Source organism: Cherax quadricarinatus, chromosome 33 (assembly GCF_038502225.1).
Source record: "Cherax quadricarinatus isolate ZL_2023a chromosome 33, ASM3850222v1, whole genome shotgun sequence".
NCBI classification, from domain to species: domain Eukaryota; kingdom Metazoa; phylum Arthropoda; class Malacostraca; order Decapoda; family Parastacidae; genus Cherax; species Cherax quadricarinatus.
This window is the reverse complement of record NC_091324.1, coordinates 25,953,328-25,972,067: the sequence shown is the minus strand read 5'-3', so window position 1 is coordinate 25,972,067 and position 18,740 is coordinate 25,953,328. Positions and strand designations below refer to the sequence as shown.

At 39.9% G+C, this 18,740-nt stretch overlaps 1 protein-coding gene across 2 annotated transcripts in view; it reads left to right on the top strand.

The window, feature by feature from the left end:
• Positions 1–16,507, top strand: part of Rrp6 (exosome component Rrp6) — a 142,582-nt gene extending 126,075 nt beyond the window's left edge. For both annotated transcript variants that reach the window (XM_053783791.2, XM_053783790.2), the window contains exons 15-16: positions 5,443–5,724; positions 16,296–16,507. In XM_053783791.2, coding sequence (XP_053639766.1) covers positions 5,443–5,724; positions 16,296–16,376 — 363 coding nt within the window. In that variant the 3' untranslated portion in view covers positions 16,377–16,507. The remainder of the gene's footprint in view (positions 1–5,442; positions 5,725–16,295) is intronic.
• The last annotated feature ends 2,233 nt before the right edge of the window (positions 16,508–18,740 follow it).

The following is an 18,740-nucleotide window of genomic DNA, read 5'->3' as shown; positions in this document are numbered from 1 at the left end:
CTAAGAATTTGGTCGACTGGAATAATGTAATTGGCCTAAAATGAGAGTCAAAATCGCCAATTCGTAAATATTGCTACACATCAAAATTCGCGAGAGAATAATTTTGTCAGTTTTCCATCAAATTTCGTACTGTTTGTTTTATTACCTTCAGAAAAAGATTCTCTACTATTTCATAAGAAAAAATAAAAAATTTTGGGGGGGAAACTTCTTGGACACTGGTGTACCCTTTGAAATTTGGGCTCTGGACCCTGAAAGGGTTAATGTATTTATAGATGGGGTTGTAAAAACAATGAATACTATGCTGTTGTGTGAGGTATGGGATTAAAACAATGAATCTGATACAAAGTGGGAGTTATTACAGTTGCAATTTGTTGATGACAGTTCCTTTGGTAGATTCTGAAGAAAAGTTGCAAATGTTGGTGAAGGAATTTGTAAAGACAGAAATTAAAAATGAACATAGAAAAAGAGAAAGATGATGAGGGTAGCAAAAAGTGTAGACAATGAAAGACGATATCAGAAATTTGGGAGTGGTCATGTTGGCAGTAGGGTGCATGAAACACTGGGTGACCTGCAGCATAGATGAGAAGTAAAAAGATTGGTGGTATGTTGAGGTATCTGTGAAAATAAAGAAGTTTATCCATAGAGGCGAGAAAAGGAATTTACCAGAGGAAAGTGTTGTGTGAATTTTTTTTTTTTTTATACAAGCTGGCTGCCTCCCACCGAGGCAGGGTGACCCAAAAAGAAAGAAAATCCCCAAAAAGAAAATACTTTCATCATCATTCAACACTTTCACCTCGCTCATACATATCACTGTTTTTGCAGAGGTGCCCAGAACACAACAGTTTAGAAACATATACGTATAAAGATACACAACATATCCCTCCAAACTGCCAATATCCCAAACCCCTCCTTTAAAGTGCAGGCATTGTAGTTCCCATTTCCAGTACTCAAGTCCGGCTATATAAAAATAACCAGTTTCCCTGAATCCCTTCACTAAATATTACCCTGCTCACACTCCAACAGTTCATCAGGTCCCAAATACCATTCGTCTCTATTCACTCCTATCTAACATGCTCACGCATGCTTGCTGGAAATCCAAGCCTTTCACCCACAAAATCTCCTTTACCACCTCCCTCCAGCCTTTTCAAGGACGACCCCTACCCCACCTTCCTTTCCCTACAGATTTATATGCTCTCCATGTCATTCTACTTTGATCCATTCTCTCTAAATGACCAAACCACCTCAACCAGCCCACTTCAGGCCTCTGACTAATACTTTTATTAACTCAACACCTTCTCCTAATTTCCACGCTCCGAATTCTCTGCATAATATTTACACCACACATTACCCTTAGACAGGACATCACCACCACCACCAACCGCCCCCTAGTTGCAGCATTCACAACCCAAGCTTCACACCCATATAAGAGTGTTGGTACCACTATACTTTCATACATTCCCTTCTTTGCCTCCATAGATAATGTTTTTTGAATATTATAATATGAATAAAAAAATTTTTTTTTTTCTTGTTGGACAAACATGGCAGTTTACAGTACATCTGCTTACTTTTGAGAAAATTAAGGTAAAATAACAATTTGTTACAAAGTTTTCTTTTTTTTTTTTTAAATACACTGGCCATCTCCCACCAAGGCAAGGTGACCTAAAAAGAAAAAGAAAAGTTTTTCTTTTTAGTTCACCCTGTAAATGTAAAAACAAAAAAGTTTTTCTTTTAACATTTAGTAAATAATACAGGAGAAGGGGTTACTAGCCCACATGGCTTATGGAGGAAGGATTCCTTTCCACTTTCTCATAGAGAAGAATTGTATTATATTATATAAAAGAGAGTTATTAGGTAGTAGGTTGGTAGACAGCAGCCGCCCAGGGAGGTACTACTGTCCTGCCAAGTGAGTGTAAAACGAAAGCCTGTGATTGTTTTACATGATGGTAGGATTACTGGTGTCCTTTTTTCTATCTCATAAACATGCAAGATTTCAGGTACGTCTTGCTACTTCTACTTACACTTAGGTCACACTACACATGCATGTACAAGCATATATATACACACACACCCCTCTGGGTTTTCTTCTATTTTCTTTCTAGTTCTTGTTCTTGTTCATTTTCTCTTATCTCCATGGGGAAGTGGAACAGAATTCTTCCTTCGTAAGCCATGCGTGTTGTAAGAGGCGGCTAAAATGCCGAGAGCAAGGGGCTAATAACCCCTTCTCCCGTATAAATTACTAAATTTAAAAAGAGAAACTTTCATTTTTCTTTTTGGGCCCCCCTGCCTTCATGGGATACGGCCGGTTTGTTGAAAAAAAAAAAAAACAGAGTTGATACAAATAAATGTTCAGAAGAAAGTCACTTATGCATAACATTTTGGGCAAACTAATCCTTGAATATATAACTTCATTGTAATCATACCCTATAATTTTAGGAAATTACAGATAATTTTCACTGAATTTATATCAGATCAATAATGTGCATTTTATGGAGTAGTAGAATTATAGTGGTACCAAAGTGCATGAACATTTACATTCATATGCTGGATATAACATGTAAGATTTAGTAGGTGTTTTTTAATTATTATTAATGCTGTTCTCAGACAGGGAATTTTTCACATTTGAAGGCACCACATTCCATGTTTTTGGAGCTTTTATTTGCATAGAGTTTGTGGACAGGTGAAGTTATCCTTTGGGTATATCAAAGAGATACATGCTCCTTTTATTTTGTTCATGTCTTCTGTTGCAGCTCTCCAAGAAAGAGTTTAAGCTCTGGGTTAAATTTTGTACTGAGTGCACTGTATACATAGTATGCACAGTAGTAAGTAAGAATATTTTGTATGTTAAGCAAATTTTAGCTTTTTAACCCTTAAACTGTCCAAACGTAGATCTACGTTTTTTCAGCATTTGAAAGTATGTAAAAAAACGTCGAGCTTCTTTTTTTTTTTTTACATTTGAAAACGTGTAAAAAGAAACTTTGATCTACATTTTTTTGTTATATTTGAAAATATGTAAAAAAACGTACATCTACTTTTGGAGCACTCCGCATGTGAACGTAGATCTGTTTGGACAGTTTAAGGGTTAAAAGTGGGGGGTGTGGTATAGAACAGATTTCTACTGTTTCATTTCTACTGGGTTTCATTTGATTTGCTGTTGTTAATCTCCATGCACAAATGCCAGTAGGTAAAGTAGGAATAGATTATGGAGTAGTAGAATGAGTAGAGATGTTTGGGGTACATAATAACATATCATTGAGAGAATGTCTGTTGTTTTGTGAATTTTGTTAGAAATATTCAGGATGTAGGTATTGAATTATAGTTTATTGTTCTGGTGTAGTCCTCTGATTTTACCTGTATTCTTCCTTTTAAACTGTGAGTTATTTATCTTTTTGCTCAAATGAATATTTAAAGCTTTGTTCAAACACACAAAGAAGGTCTTATCAAAATTGAGTGTGAATTTGTTAGTTGTGATCCAACTAGATATCTTTCCAAATATGACATTTATTGTGTTGTGTTGTAGATGAATGGTTCAAAGAACTGACACGGTTCTTTGTGATGACAAAAGAATTAAGAGTATAGGAATTAGATGGTATAGTGTTAACAAAGGTAAAATTCAGAGGGCTTAACCCTTTGAGGGTGCAGATCCCCAATCTGAAAATTCACAACAAGGTTCAAGAATCCCCCCCCCCCCCAAAAAAAAAAAAAAAAATTCATATAAAATGGTAGAGAATCTTTTTCTGAAGGTAATCAAACAAAAAGTACGAAATCTCATAAAAATTGATGAAATTCCACTCTTGCGAATTTTGCAGTGTGAGCTATACGCATCGGCCATTTTGCCCACTTTGAGTCCTATTTTTGGCCAATTATGTTGTTCCATTAGACCGAGTTCTTCGCAATTTTGCTAGTATATGTTCCAGTGTATCTGTTGAGCACAAGAAATTGCCTAATCAACTATTTCAGCTACCCAATAAAGTAATTGGAAATTGGCAATTTGGCCAATTTCACACAAAGTTCAGAATACAGTGGAACCTTGGTATATGACTAGCTCCCTACTCGAACAAAGCTCAGCACTCGACCAAACAAACACGACCTGCCAGAACTTCGGTGTAAACTCTTTCGCGTTTCTTCGCATTTTTTTGGTGTTTTTTGTATTTGTATGAATAAGTCACTATGGGGGCCTACTATGATTAGCGTTAACAGTCAACCAAACAGAAAATTGGTTGGGAAGAACTTGTTCGATACTCAGATGGAGCAGCACTTGAACAGCCTTCTGGAATGAATTAAGGTCGTATACCAAGGTTCCGCTGTGTTCCAATATCAAAATAAGGTCCAGGATAAACAATGCAGGCATTTCTGGCACTAAAATAACATTTCTTCTGTTTATTAGTTACATTTCCAGGCTTTATATAATAGTAACATTTCTGTGATTCTTGAATATAAGATTTTCTGACAATATCATTGCTAAATCCCTTGCATTCCTCTTCCAGTCTGTTGAGTAGCTTGAGTTTGTTTTATACTCTGTTCCAGTTTTACAGTTCTTTCATTTATTGATGGTGGAGTAAATGAAATTTGGAGATTTGTGTCCTTAGCGGATGCTACTTTATATAAATTCTAGTACCTGAAAAGGATGATAAGAGTGCTATGATTTGTCTTTGTCTATGCATGGACCTATAGGCCCACTGCAGTGCTCCTGCAGAGGACCCACTGGCCCATACATAGATTGGGATGAGTACTGTTCTTTATTTTACTTTATTGGTTATTACTTACTGCATTCAGTTTGTTAGAAAAATAATGTTTCTGCCCACTTTTCAGTTATTCCATTTGTACACATTTCATGTATTATTTCACCGTAATTATACTTATCGAAGATTTGCAAAGTCTGCGTATGCTGTGTTTGGGCTTTAACGAACACTAAGTTATTCAAAGTTTGACATTTGCAAGAGTTTGATGATGATTCTCTGTAGACTGTGGATCAGGCATACACACCTTGCTCGTAGTCACTTGCTAGCAGGTCATTCTCTCCCTTTTTCCTCCTTTTCCTTGTATTTGATGTGAGGCATGATGATTGTGCTCATGGCTTTATCCTGTTTTCCTTAAATCATGTTTTTTATAATTACCAGTGTGCTTGTATGTTCCTCAGGAAAATTTTAGGGGTCTTTTGATGTTAGTAATTTTTTTATGTTTTTTAATTTATACCAATTATTTTAAGTTAATGTGATAGTATATATTTATTTTGTGTGTTTATGCTAGTAGTATATATTTTTATTATATAGGTTTAGCTTAGGTGTTGTTATGTTAGTGCATACTGTTTACTTTTTATTGCCAAGAGCACTGAGTGATTCTTAAAAATCAAAGCACTCCTCAAATCTCAAAACTTCCTTCCTTTTCCATTTTAATAATTAATATGTGGAAGAATAACTGCATTTCTTTTTATGAATATTTCAGATTCAGAAAGGAAAAAAGAACAAATTAGTAAAAAGGAAATCTGAAGCAAGTGAATCTCCCAGTAAAGTGAAAAGACCTAAAGAATTGGAACAAACAGAGGAAAATATTTCGGCAGAGGAGGGAGAGTTGTCCAGTGATAAAACAGTTACGGACACAAACACTAGCAGTGAACAGATTAGTGAAGCTTTTGATTATGAGGCTGCAGACTATACTTTGTTCCGAAAGACAAAAATGAAAACACAAGACAGTTCACGACAGATCAAAGAGACATTCAAGGGAAAGGTATGTGAAAGTTATCTTTTCACTGGATGAAAGTAGAGTAGGGCCCCAGCTTAGGACATTAAATTGTTGCTGGAAATTGTTCATAACACTATTGTTTAAACTTGGAATGTATTTTTCCAAAAAAACATTTTGTTAAAACTGGAAATGTGTTCTGGAGCCTTAATATTCCATATCCTTAATATTCCATAATAATTAAAACTGTAATTCTTCTGTACCAAACTTACTAAAGCCATATAGCATGAACTAATAGACTAGTCAATTTTCTTGTATTCATTGTAACTCACCTAATGACCATATGTACAATTACTGCACTGTTATTGCTTTATTAATCTTAAGATAGTCTTGAGTTTGCCCAAAATGCTCTGCACATAAAGGGGCTTTTGGTATGTACACTTAATTGTCATACTCCTTGTACAAACATACATCATGCTGAAATAAAATTATTATTATTATTATTAGTCTGGCCTGCCAGTTTCCCTGAATCCCTTCATAAATGTTACCTTGCTCACACTCTAGCAGCACGTCAAATCCTAAAAAACCATTTGTCTCCATTTGCTCCTATGGAGACACATGGTTTTTTAGGACTTGACATACTGTTGGAGTGTGAGCAAGGTAACATTTATGAAGGGATTTAGGGAAACTGGCAGGTCAAACTTGAGTCCTGGAATGGGAAGTGCTATGCCTGCACTCTGAAGGAAGGGTGTTAATGTTGCAGTTTTATAACTGTAATGTAAGTGTGCCTCTGTATAAAACTGCAACATTACTATAGTACTGTAATTGGGTTTTGATTTAGGAGGCTTTGTCAAAGACTGAGCAGCAAGAGCAGTTATCCTGTTCTCCGAACTGAGTACAGTGGAACTGTGGCTTGCGAAAATCCCACCATGTGAATTTTCCAGGATATGAACAGTCATTTGGTCGATTTTTCGCTTCTGGATACAAACAAACTTTCAGGATGCGAACTCTTCCCTCAAGGGAGATTCCTTAAATAAATAAATAAATAAAATATTTATTTCTTTGTAAAGGTTACAATGTGTGTTTACATATCATCATATGATTGGAGCAAAGAAAGCCACTATCGTGCTGAGGCATTTCAGGCAGACTTAACCTAATACTAATAGACTACTTAAGTCTAAACAGGTGAAAAGTGTACTAGTAGAAGTTACCAATGTTTTGCTGATGGTGGCGCCAACTGCTGGCAGCCCCAACTGCTGGCAGCCTTTTGAAGTTTCTCCTTACTGTTATTATTATTATTATTATTACTATTACAGTGGACCCTTAACCAGCGATGGCATCGATTAACGATAAATCTGACTAGCGATACATTTTAACGCAAAAATTTTGCCTCAACCAGCGCTTAAAAACCCGACCAGCGCTATTCAGTCCGTACGAGACGCGTCCACTTTGACCTGAGCGCACTTCACTTGTCCTGTGGGTGCCAGTGTTTACAAGCTAGCCAGCCACTGTGGTCGCTTCCAAACATACAACTGGAACATTTCATATTATCACAGCCTTTGTAGTGATTGCACCTGCAAAATAAGTCACCATGGGCCCCAAGAAAGCTTCTGGTGCCAACCCTATAGCAAAAAGGGTGAGAATTACTATGGAGATGAAGAAAGAGATCATTGCTAAGTATGAAAGTGGAGTGCGTGTCTCTGAGCTGGTCAGGTTGTATAATAAACCCCAATCAACCATCGCTACTATTGTGGGTAAGAAAACGGCAATCAAGGAAGCTGTTCTTGCCAAAGGTGCAGCTGCTGCTGCACCACAGTCAGCTGTTGTTGTTGCTGCACCACCATCAGCTGTATTACTCGAAGATGTGGAGAGAGTGTTGTTGGCGTGGCTTAATGTGAAACAATTACCGAGAAACGATTAACCCCGGAGGGTTAGCCACCCAGGATAACCCAAGAAAGTCAGTGCATCATCGAGGACTGTAACTTATTTTCATTGGGGGTCCTTAATCTTGTCCCCCAGGATGCGACCCACAACAGTTTACTAACACCCAGGTGAACAGGAAAAATTGCCTGGAACTAGTGCTCATATTGGTGAGGTTAGTGGGGAGGATGTGGAAGAGTTGGTGGAAGAGGACAATGAAGAACAAACCACTGATGAGCTGCTAGATCATCTTTAACAGTAATAGGCCACACCTGAGGAAACTGCTTCGGAGGAGGGGAGAGAGAAATTGAAGAAGTTGCCTACTTCAAAGATTAAGGAAATGTGTGCAATGTGGCTTAAAGTGCAAACCTTTTTTGATGAAAATCACCCTCACACAGCTATTGCAAGCCGTGCTGGTGACTATTACACTGACAATGTTGTGAACCACTTTAGGAAAGTCATAAAGGAACGAGAGGTACAGGTATCTATGGACAGATATGTTGTGCAACAGAAGTCCAATGACTCTGAAGCTGGTCCTAGTGGCATTAAAAGAACAAGGGAAGTAACCCCAGAAAAAGACTTGCTACCTCAAGTGCTAATGGAAGGGGATTCCCCTTCTAAACACTAACAAGATCAATGGTCTCCCCTCCTCCCATCCCATCAATCATCACCAGATCTTCAATAAAGGTAAGTGTCATGTAACTGTGCATGTCTTCTTCAGTTTGTGTGTATTAAAATTAATATTTCATGTGGCAAAATTTTTTTTTTTCAATGCTTTGGGGTGTCTTGCATGGATTAATTTGATTTCCATTATTTCTTATGGGGAAAATTAACTTGACTAACGATTATTTCGATTAACGATGAGCTCTCAGGAACGGATTAATACCGCTGGTTGAGGGTCCACTGTATATTGTATTATTATTATTGTTATAATTATTATTAGTATTATTATTAGCAGTAGTAGTACATACATGGTGAGGGACTCTTGATCTAGGGAATTGGATCTGTGCTCCAGTTTCCTAAATTAGTAATAATAATAATTATTATTGCTGGTATCTTTTTTGTCTCATAAACATGCAAGATTTCAGGTATGTCTTGCTACTTCTACTTACACTTAGGTCACACAACACATACATGTACAAGCATATGTATACATACCTCTCTGGGTTTTCTTCTATTTTCTTTCTAGTTCTTGTTCTTGTCTATTTCCTCTTATCTCCATGGGGAAGTGGATCAGAATTCTTCCTCCGTAAGCCATGCGTGTTGTAAGAGGCGACTAAAATGCCAGGAGCAAGGGGTTAGTAACCCCTTCTCCTGTATATATTACTAAATGTAAAAGGAGAAACTTTCGTTTTTCCTTTTGGGCCACCCCGCCTCGGTGGGATACGGCCAGTGTGTTGAAAGAAAGAAAGAATAATTATTATTGTAATAAAACGTATGTACTACTACTAATAATAATAATATACTGCATAATAATAATACATATACAGTGGACCCTCGCCTTACGATATTAATCCGTTCCTGAGAGCTCATTGTAAGCCGAAATTATCGTTAGCCGAATTAATTTTCCCCATAAGAAATAATGGAAATCAAATTAATCTGTGCAAGACACCCCAAAGTATGAAAAAAAAAAAATTTTACCAATTGAAATATTAATTTTAATACACACAAACTGAAGAAGACATGCACAATTGCTACTCTACTAAGAATAGAATACAGTGGACCCCCGCATAATGATATTAATCCGTTCCTGAGAGCTCATTGTTATGCGAAATTATCATTATGCGAATGAATTTTCCCCATAAGAAATAATGGAAATCAAATTAATCTGTGCAAGACACCCAAAAGTATGAAAAAAAAAATTTTACCACATGAAATATACATTTTCCTATACACAAAGAGAAGGATACATGCACAATAGTAGAGTAGTACATGCACAATATATATTGTGCATGTACTACTCTACTAAATGAAGAATAAATGACACTTACCTTTATTGAAGATGCAGCAATGACTGAGGAGACACTGTGTCCTGGGAGTGCCTTTTCCTCCTGAGTACTGTAGGTCCTGTTTGACATTTTCTTCCAGAACAGGACTTATCACACTGTGTATGCCACTATGATTCTTAAATCTCTCAAACCAACCTTTGCTGGCTTTAAATTCACCAATATGAGCACTAGTTCCAGGCATTTTTCCCTGTTCACCTGGGTGTTAGTCGACTGGTGTGGGTTGCATCCTGGGAGACAAGATTAAGGACCCCAATGGAAATAAGTTAGACAGTCTTCGATGACACTGACTTTTTTGGGTTATCCTGGGTGGCTAACCCTCTGGGGTTAATTGTTTCTTGGTATTCTCAATAAGCCACACCAACAACGGTGCTACAGCAGCAGCAGCTGACAGTGCTACAGTAGCAGCAGCAGCAGCTGACAGTGCTACAGCAGCAGCTGACAGTGCTACAGCAGCAGCAGACGGTGCTACAGCAGCAGCAGATGGTACTACAGCAGCAGCAGCTGACAGTGGTACAGCAGCAGCAGCAGCTGACAGTGCTACAGCAGCAGCAGATGGTGCTACAGCAGCAGCAGACGGTGCTACAGCAGCAGCAGCAGCAGCTGACAGTGCTACAGCAGCAGCAGCAGCTGACAGTGCAGCAGCAGCAGCAGCTGACAGTGCAGCAGCAGCAGCAGCAGCAGCTGACAGTGCAGCAGCAGCAGCAGCAGCTGACAGTGCAGCAGCAGCAGCAGCTGACAGTGCTACAGCAGCAGCAGCAGCAGCAGCTGACAGTGCTACAGCAGCAGCTGACAGTGCTACAGCAGCAGCAGACGGTGCTACAGCAGCAGCAGACGGTACTACAGCAGCAGCAGCAGCAGCAGCTGACGGTGGTACAGCAGCAGCAGCAGCTGACGGTGGTACAGCAGCAGCAGCAGCAGCTGACGGTGCTACAGCAGCAGCGGCAGCTGACAGTGTTACAGCAGCAGCAGCAGCAGCAGCAGTTGACCATGGTACCCCAGTATTTCGATAATATTTCTCACCCTTTTTACCACAGGGTTGGCACTAGAAGCTTTCTTGGGGCCCATGGTCACTTATTTTGCAGATAAAATCACCAAAAACGCTGTAATAATATGAAATGTTCCGATTGTATGCTTGGATGTTACTGCGGAGGCTGGCTTGTAAACAATGCCACCGGCGGAACATGTGAGGCTGGCTCAGGCCTCACATAGACGCGTCTCGGACGAATAGCGTTGAGCGAGTTTTTTAGCGCTATGCGAGGCAAAATTTTAGTGATAAAATGTATCGCTATGCGGATTTGACGTTATGTGATGCCAACGGTATGTGGGGGTCCACTGTACGTGACACCTTAATTGAAGATCTGGTGATGATTGATGGGATGGGAGGAGGGAAGAGTGTGGAAGTTATTGTTTAGAAGGGGAATCCCCTTCCATTAGGACTTGAGGTAGCAAGTCCTTTTCCAGGGTTACTTCCCTTCTTCTTTTAGTGCCACTAGGACCAGCTTGAGAGTCACTGGACCTCTGTTGCACAACAAATCTGTCCATAGAGCTCTGTACCTCCCATTCCTTTAAGACTTTCCTAAAATGGGCCATAACATTGTCATTGTACAGGTTGCCAACACGGCTTGCAGTAGCTGTGTCAGGGTGATTTTCATCCGTAAAGGTTTGCAGTTCAACCCACTTTGCACACATTTCCTTAATCTCTTTTTTCAATTCCATGCTAATTCTCACCCTTTTTACCACAGGGATGGCATTAGAAGCTTTCTTGGGGTCCAAGGTGACTTATTTTGCAGTTACAAGCACTGAAAACACTGGGATAATGTGAAATGTACCGAATGTATGCGTAGATGCGACCGCACTGGCTGGCTTGTAAACACTGGCACTAAGGCCACACGTGGGACGCAACCCGGACGAATCACGTAAGGCGAGTCTTTTATCGTGAGGCGAGGCAAAATTTTTGCATTCAAATGCTTCATATGGCGGATTTAACGTAACGCGATGCGTTCGTAAGGCTGGGGTCCACTGTAATGGCTTTTCAATTAATTTAAGTGAGGAAAATTAAACCACCATCATACAAACAAATCAGGATACAAACAAGGTCACGGAACAGATTAAATTCATAAGCAGAGGTTCCACTGTATTTATCCTTGAATGATAGTGCATTTAAAATTTTTTTCCAATTTAGTTTGGGAGGCATTGGTCAGAGAAATAGCAAACATTGAACTAAAGCTAAAGGAATCTTACAGGAGTCAAGAAATGTGGGAAGAACTAAAAGCCATAAATAAAATTGAAACCCAAAATATTTCTTTTCTTCTGCCAAATCAAAGTTGAGAACAACATCCAGCATTGGGCCCCTGCTTTGATGAGATGGGTGCTACATAGATGACAGCAAGGAAATGAGTGAGCTACTCATGTCTCAGTATGACTCAGTGTTTAGCCCTTTCAGGGTCTGTCCCGTAGATCAACGGCTTTACGTTGAGTGTCCAAACTGTAGATCTACGCCAAAATTCTAGCGCCGTCAAATTTAGCGCGAAAACGCTCATAGGCCTACATGTGAGAGAACGGGTCTGCGTGATGGGTGTGCGCCATAAACAAAAAATCTAGGCGCCTGCATAGCATTGTGGGAACGCCGGCTCAGTTACCCTTGTTCACCATGCCTCGTCGCAAGTCAGCTCTCACTCCCCGGAAAATTGGGACTCTCCTCTTCCTATCTGATAGTTCTGACACTGATGGAAGTGGAAATGAAGACGAATTCTACGGCTTTGATCAGTTAGTGACCGAAAAGAATGACCAGGATATCGATAATAGTGCAGAAAACCCTGACGATCCTCAACCTTCTACCTCTGGTGTGGGCACTCGTGACTCATGGTCGGTTGTTCCTCATCGCAAGAGAAAACTAATATTTTCGCATGGCCAGGCCTCTGACTTCAGTAATGATGATGATAGTGACTAGGACTGTGATTTTATTGCGCTCGACGATCATTCGAGTAGTGATAGTGAGGAATCATATTCACCAGTGAAGCGTCGGTATGTTCGCCGCCGCATGCGCTCGGGTAGTGTACCCTATGCTGTGCCCAGGGGACGGAGTACATCCCGGAGTACATCCCGTGGCCCAACACCAGTTTTAGGTAGTGATAGTGAGGATGATGTGGCTACACTTGGCATGGCTAGACCACAGGCATCAGTGGATAGTGTTAGTGGTGATGGTAGTGGCACCGCCATGCGTGACTCACCAGGCCACGCTGGGACCCACGCTGCTGACTCGTCAGTTCAAGGACAAAGCGGAGCGCCAGCCACCAGCCCACCACAACCACCCGCACAACCAGCCTATGATGTCCAGTATCCACCAGCAAACCATATGTGGGATTGGCAGCAAAATCCCAATTTTGTTCCCAAACCTCACCACTTTGATGACTCTCAAAGTGGAATTCTACCTACTTGTCCCCTTGGAACCACGGCCAATGAACTGGAATTCTTTGAATTATTCTTTGACCAGCCATTGATGGAAATTATTGTCAGGGAAAGTAATAAGTATTTTGAGTACACCATGGCAAATACGATCTTATCACCACAGTCAAGACTACACAGGTGGAAAGAGACGACTGTTGCAGAAATGTATTTGCTTTTTGCAACAATAATGCTTATGCCTCACGTCTATAAGCATAATATAAAAGCATACTGGTCCACAGATCGGCTAATTTCTACCCCGGTCTTCAGTGAAATCATACCAGTGAACAGGTTTATCTTACTGTTACGTATGTTGCACTTCTCTGACAAAACCAGGCCTGACAGAAGTGACAGGTTATACAAGATTAGAAATGTTTTCATGTATCTCAAACAAAAGTTCAACATATACTTTTATCCATTCAAGAATCTTGTAATTGACGAGTCTTTGATTTTGTTCAAAGGTAGACTGTCATTCAAGCAGTATATACCGAGCAAGAGGAAACGCTTTGGTATAAAACTGTTTGTACTCTGTGATTGTGACAGTGGCCTGGTGTTGGATATTGTTGTATACACGGGTAGTAAAACATTGAAAGATACCAAGATGTTATTGGGTATCTCAGGTGACGTAGTGAGAAACATGATGGCACCTTATCTTGGTAAGGGGCATACATTATATACCGACAACTGGTACACAAGCCCATTACTCAGTGATTTCATGCGAGTGAACAAGACAGATGTGTGTGGCACAGTGCGTTCTAATCGTAAACATATGCCCAGGCTCAACGCAGGTGCTCGTGGTGATGACGTGCAGGTGTTTACTGCCAGTGACATCATGGCATTACGATGGCATGACAAACGAGATGTCACATTGTTGACAACCATTCACCGTAATGAAATGCAAGACAGTGGCAAAGTTGATCGAGTGACTAATGAACGTATTCGAAAACCAGTGACAGTGATTGATTATACACAAAACATGCGCTTGGTTGACAAATGTGACATGCAGATTGGTTTTGTTGACTGTGTTCGTAAGAGTTACAAGTGGTACATGAAACTTTTCTTCCATCTCATGGACATTTCAATGCTCAATGCATATAATATGTACCAAATAAAGACTGGCAACAGACCACCGTATGGTGAATTTTGTTTGTCTGTTGTCAGACAACTCATAATGAAGTACCAGGTAACAACACCTGCTATACAACACGGTCCTCGAATTCCTCAGGGTATACCCAAGCGTTTGAGGAGGGAAGGTGATCATTTCATAATACAACTTCCTTCAACTCAGAAGAAATTTGCTCAGAAGAGATGCATCGTCTGTGCACAAACAAAAAGACGGCAACAAAGACGCAAAGACACTCGGTTTATGTGTGAGGAATGTAAGGTGCCTCTGTGCATGGTGCCTTGTTTCAAGGAGTTCCACAAGCTCCAGCAGTTCTAAAACCATGTCCAGTGATTGTAAATATGTAAATATATGATAGAACATTAGTATTATACAAGATTTGTGCATGTTTATTGTAATAAACAACAGTGGTAAACAATAATATGATAATAACTTTAGTGCAGTTATTGTGTTCAATACAGTGAGTTTATATATATACATTATATACAGTATTGGTCTCTCAGGCCCCAAATGTTAGTAGGAATAGAAAAAAATTGGAAAAGAAAAGAAAAAACAACAAAAACCGCAAAATAATGTAATGTGCGTATGTGGAATTCGTCGATGTTGCCGCCACCACATCATTTTCGACAAACTTCTTGGCACTGTATCTCGGTAAGTACTGATCAGAATTTTTTTTTTTGTCTTATTACCTTCACAAAAATATGCTCTTTAATTCTGTAAGAAAAAATATTTTTTTTTTTTTTTTTCAAAATTTCTTGGACACTGGAGCACCACTTCAGATTTTGGCCTTGGACCCTGAAGGGGTTAGGAAGCCGCTAACCAGACTGAGAGTCGAAGACCTAAATGAATATTTTATGAGAGGGACACAGAATTTGGTAGACTCAAACCTAACTGATATTATCCTGATGCCAAATGGCTTTGAAAAGGTGATAAATAACATGCCCATGCACTCTGCCCCAGGCCCAGACTCGTGGAACTCCGTGTTCATCAAGAACTGCAAGAAGCCCCTGTCGTGTGCTTTTAACATCCTATGGAGAAGGAGCAGGGACCCAGGAATCCCTGTCCCACAACTGCTAAAATCAACAGACATAGCCCCACTCTACAAAGGGGGCAGTAAAGCAATAGCAAGGAACTACAGACTGATAGTGTTAACATGTCAGAGGATCTCACCTTCAAAAACCACAACATTGTATCAGTCACATCTGCTAGAAAAATCATAGGATGGATAATGAGAACCTTCAAAACCAGAGATGCCAAGTCCATGATGATACTCTTCAGGGTGCATGTTCTATCTAGGGTGGAATATTGCTGCACACTAACAGCTCCTTTCAAGGCAGGTGAAATTGCTGCCCTAGAAAATGTACAGAGAACCTTCACGACACACATAACTGCGATAAAATACCTAAGTTGCTGGGAATGCTTGAAGTTCCTCAACCTGTACTTTCTAGAATGCAGGTGGGAGAGATGTATGTTTATATACACTTGGAAAATCCTAGTGGGATTAATACCAAACTTGCACGTGAAAATCACTCCCTATGAAAGCAAAAGACTCGGCAGATGATGCAACATCCCCCCAATGAAAAGCAGAGGTGGCACTAGCACGATAAGAGACAACACAGTAAGTGTGAGGGGCCCAAGACTGTTCAGCTGCCTCCCAGCATACGTAAGGGGGATTACCAATAGACCCCTGGCTGTCTTCAAGAAGGTGCTGGACAGGCACCTAAAGTCAGTACCTGACCAGCCGGGCTGTGGTTTGTACATCAGGTTGTGTGTAGCCTACAGTAACAGCCTGGTTGATCAGGCTCTGACCCACCATGAGACCTGGTCACAGACCGGGCCGTGGGGGTGTTGACCTCCAAAATCCTCACCAGGTATACTCCAGGTATAATCATTACAACTGATTTCTTTTTGTTTACAAAGTCCCTCAAGTCTAATCTTTCTAAGATTACTCCTCTGTTTGTGTATAAAACCTACATGAGTGAGTTTCTTGTTTTCTTGTGATTTTTTTTTTCTGTAACATTTATAAATGGCTTCAAGTGTACAGAACCTTTTATAAATTTAAAGAATGATTATAAATTTTAATTGTAATGAAATTTTAGTAATAATTATTCTACTTTCCTCAGAGACAAAAAGGGCGAGGTGGGAAATCCAGTATGAAGAGCTTCACTTGGGGTGGCAGTGCTAGTCACAGAGGCCGCCGTTAGGTGCATTCATCCTAGAACCCTTTTAGTACTAGACCCCTTTATTCTAATTGTATGTTTGTGGTTATATATTCGACTTTGTTTACAAATAAATTTTATAAACCTTTTCATAATAAAGGTTTAAGACAGCTAAATTTGTTTTTCAAGATAAGGTTATCATTAAAAAAAGGAAAATATAATATTGTATTGGAATAGTTACAAAAACACCTCTCATAGCATGTATTATGTAGTATGTTTTTATAGAACACTATTCATATTTATAGTTCATGTTCGGTTTTGCCTGAGTTGATTCTCTGTAAAAATTTAAAAAAGATGGCTCAGCCATAAACACCAATCTATTTAGAGATATATATGGCCTGGAGAAAGATGGTTCTTGACTCTGGTTCAATACAGCATATGCTGTTAGTGGCTCTCCTAATCTCAATAGACAACTGACCCACAGCTGTCAACTGATAAAACATAAACAGAAGATTAATGCCCGTCTACTGGTTAGTAGCTACATAACCACCTTCAGGAACTTTTGTATCAGAAGGCAAGAGAACAAGGTCTTCAATGCAGGATAAAATTCTTCCTTGTCACCATTGTTAACCCTTTCAGGGTCGACAGGCCCTCTCAGAAACTTGTTCTCAGGGTCTCCCAAATTTCAAAAAAAAACAAAATTATTTTTTCTAATGAAAAAACAGAGAATCTTTTCCCGATCATAATGGCACCAAAAGTGTGAAATTTGATGGAAAACTTTCGGAATTATGCTTTCGCGAAGTTAGCGGTCTCGACGATGTCTATGCATCGGCGATTTTGCCCACTTTGAGCCCTATTTTCGGCCAATTCCACTGTACTAGTCGACAAAAATCATGAATATTTTGCTAGAACTCCATTTTTTCTATCGAATGAGTGCAAGAAACCACCCATTTACCGATTTCAACTATCAAATACAGTGGTCAGAATTTAGCAATTTTGCCAATTTCACACATTTCAAAAGATGCCGATTTCTAAATAGGGTCCAGAATAAACCAGAAAGACATTCCTGGCACTAAAATGACATTTCCTCTGTTCATTAGTCACGTCCCAACGCTCCTCTTACATTCTTTTGCTTTCCACTTTAAATTTTTATTCTCACAAAAAATAGAAGATTTGCTGTTATGCAGACTACTGCATTAGTGTAGATTTTTTTTTTTTTTTTTTTTTATCACACCGGCCGATTCCCACCACGGCAGGGTGGCCCGAAAAAGAAAAACTTTCACCATCATTCACTCCATCACTGTCTTGCCAGAAGGGTGCTTTACACTACAGTTTTTAAACTGCAACATTAACACCCCTCCTTCAGAGTGCAGGCACTGTACTTCCCATCTCCAGGACTCAAGTCCGGCCTGTCGGTTTCCCTGAACCCCTTCATAAATGTTACTTTGCTCACACTCCAACAGCACGTCAAGTATTAAAAACCATTTGTCTCCATTCACTCCTATCAAACACGCTCACGCATGCCTGCTGGAAGTCCAAGCCCCTCGCACACAAAACCTCCTTTACCCCCTCCCTCCAACCTTTCCTAGGCCGCCCCCTACCCCGCCTTCCTTCCACTACAGACTGATACACTCTTGAACTTGTGAAAGAATATTAGACTCACCAGTTGATGTGTATTGGACGCTTAGCATGATTTGTTTACTTTTGAACTTTGGTAAAAATTAAACATTTCTACTACTTTGAGCTCAATTTCAAGGTACTTTTCATTGTAAAATCAGTCAAAATCATCTCAATTTCTGTAATATGTCTTCCATTCCATAGAATGAGACCAGGAAAACTAGAATACAACAATAAATACCGTACGAAAATACAGTGCAAAGTCGCTGTTTTAATCCAAAAACACGGTCAAAGTTTTTTTTCTCATTACGCACTGTGTGCTGCAGGATTTTTTTTTATACTGCGCACACTGACCACATAGACCCATTCTTTCATATGTAGGCCTAACAGCTTTCTCTCACTAGATTTGAGGGCGCTAGAATTTAGGTGTACCAGTACGTCAAAAATCCTGGTGCGTAAGCCGTACTAGTACGGCCGAAACCCTGAAAGGGTTAACAAGAAAATTGTATGTGCAATATAGTGAAATGTAGAAGTGGCGTTGGCTAAGAAAACATTGACATTGACATCTACTGTGCAAATGAGCCACATAACATCTCCAAACACTTCTACATCATCATACCTGGAGAAGGATTTGAGGATCAATGCCCCCCGTGGCCTGGTCTGTGACAAGGCCTCGTGGTGGATCAGGGTCTGATCAACTAGGCTGTGTAAACCAATGTACGAATCACAGCCCAGCTGATCAGGTACTGACTTTAGGTGCCTGTTGAGTGCTTTCTTGAAGACAGCCAGGGG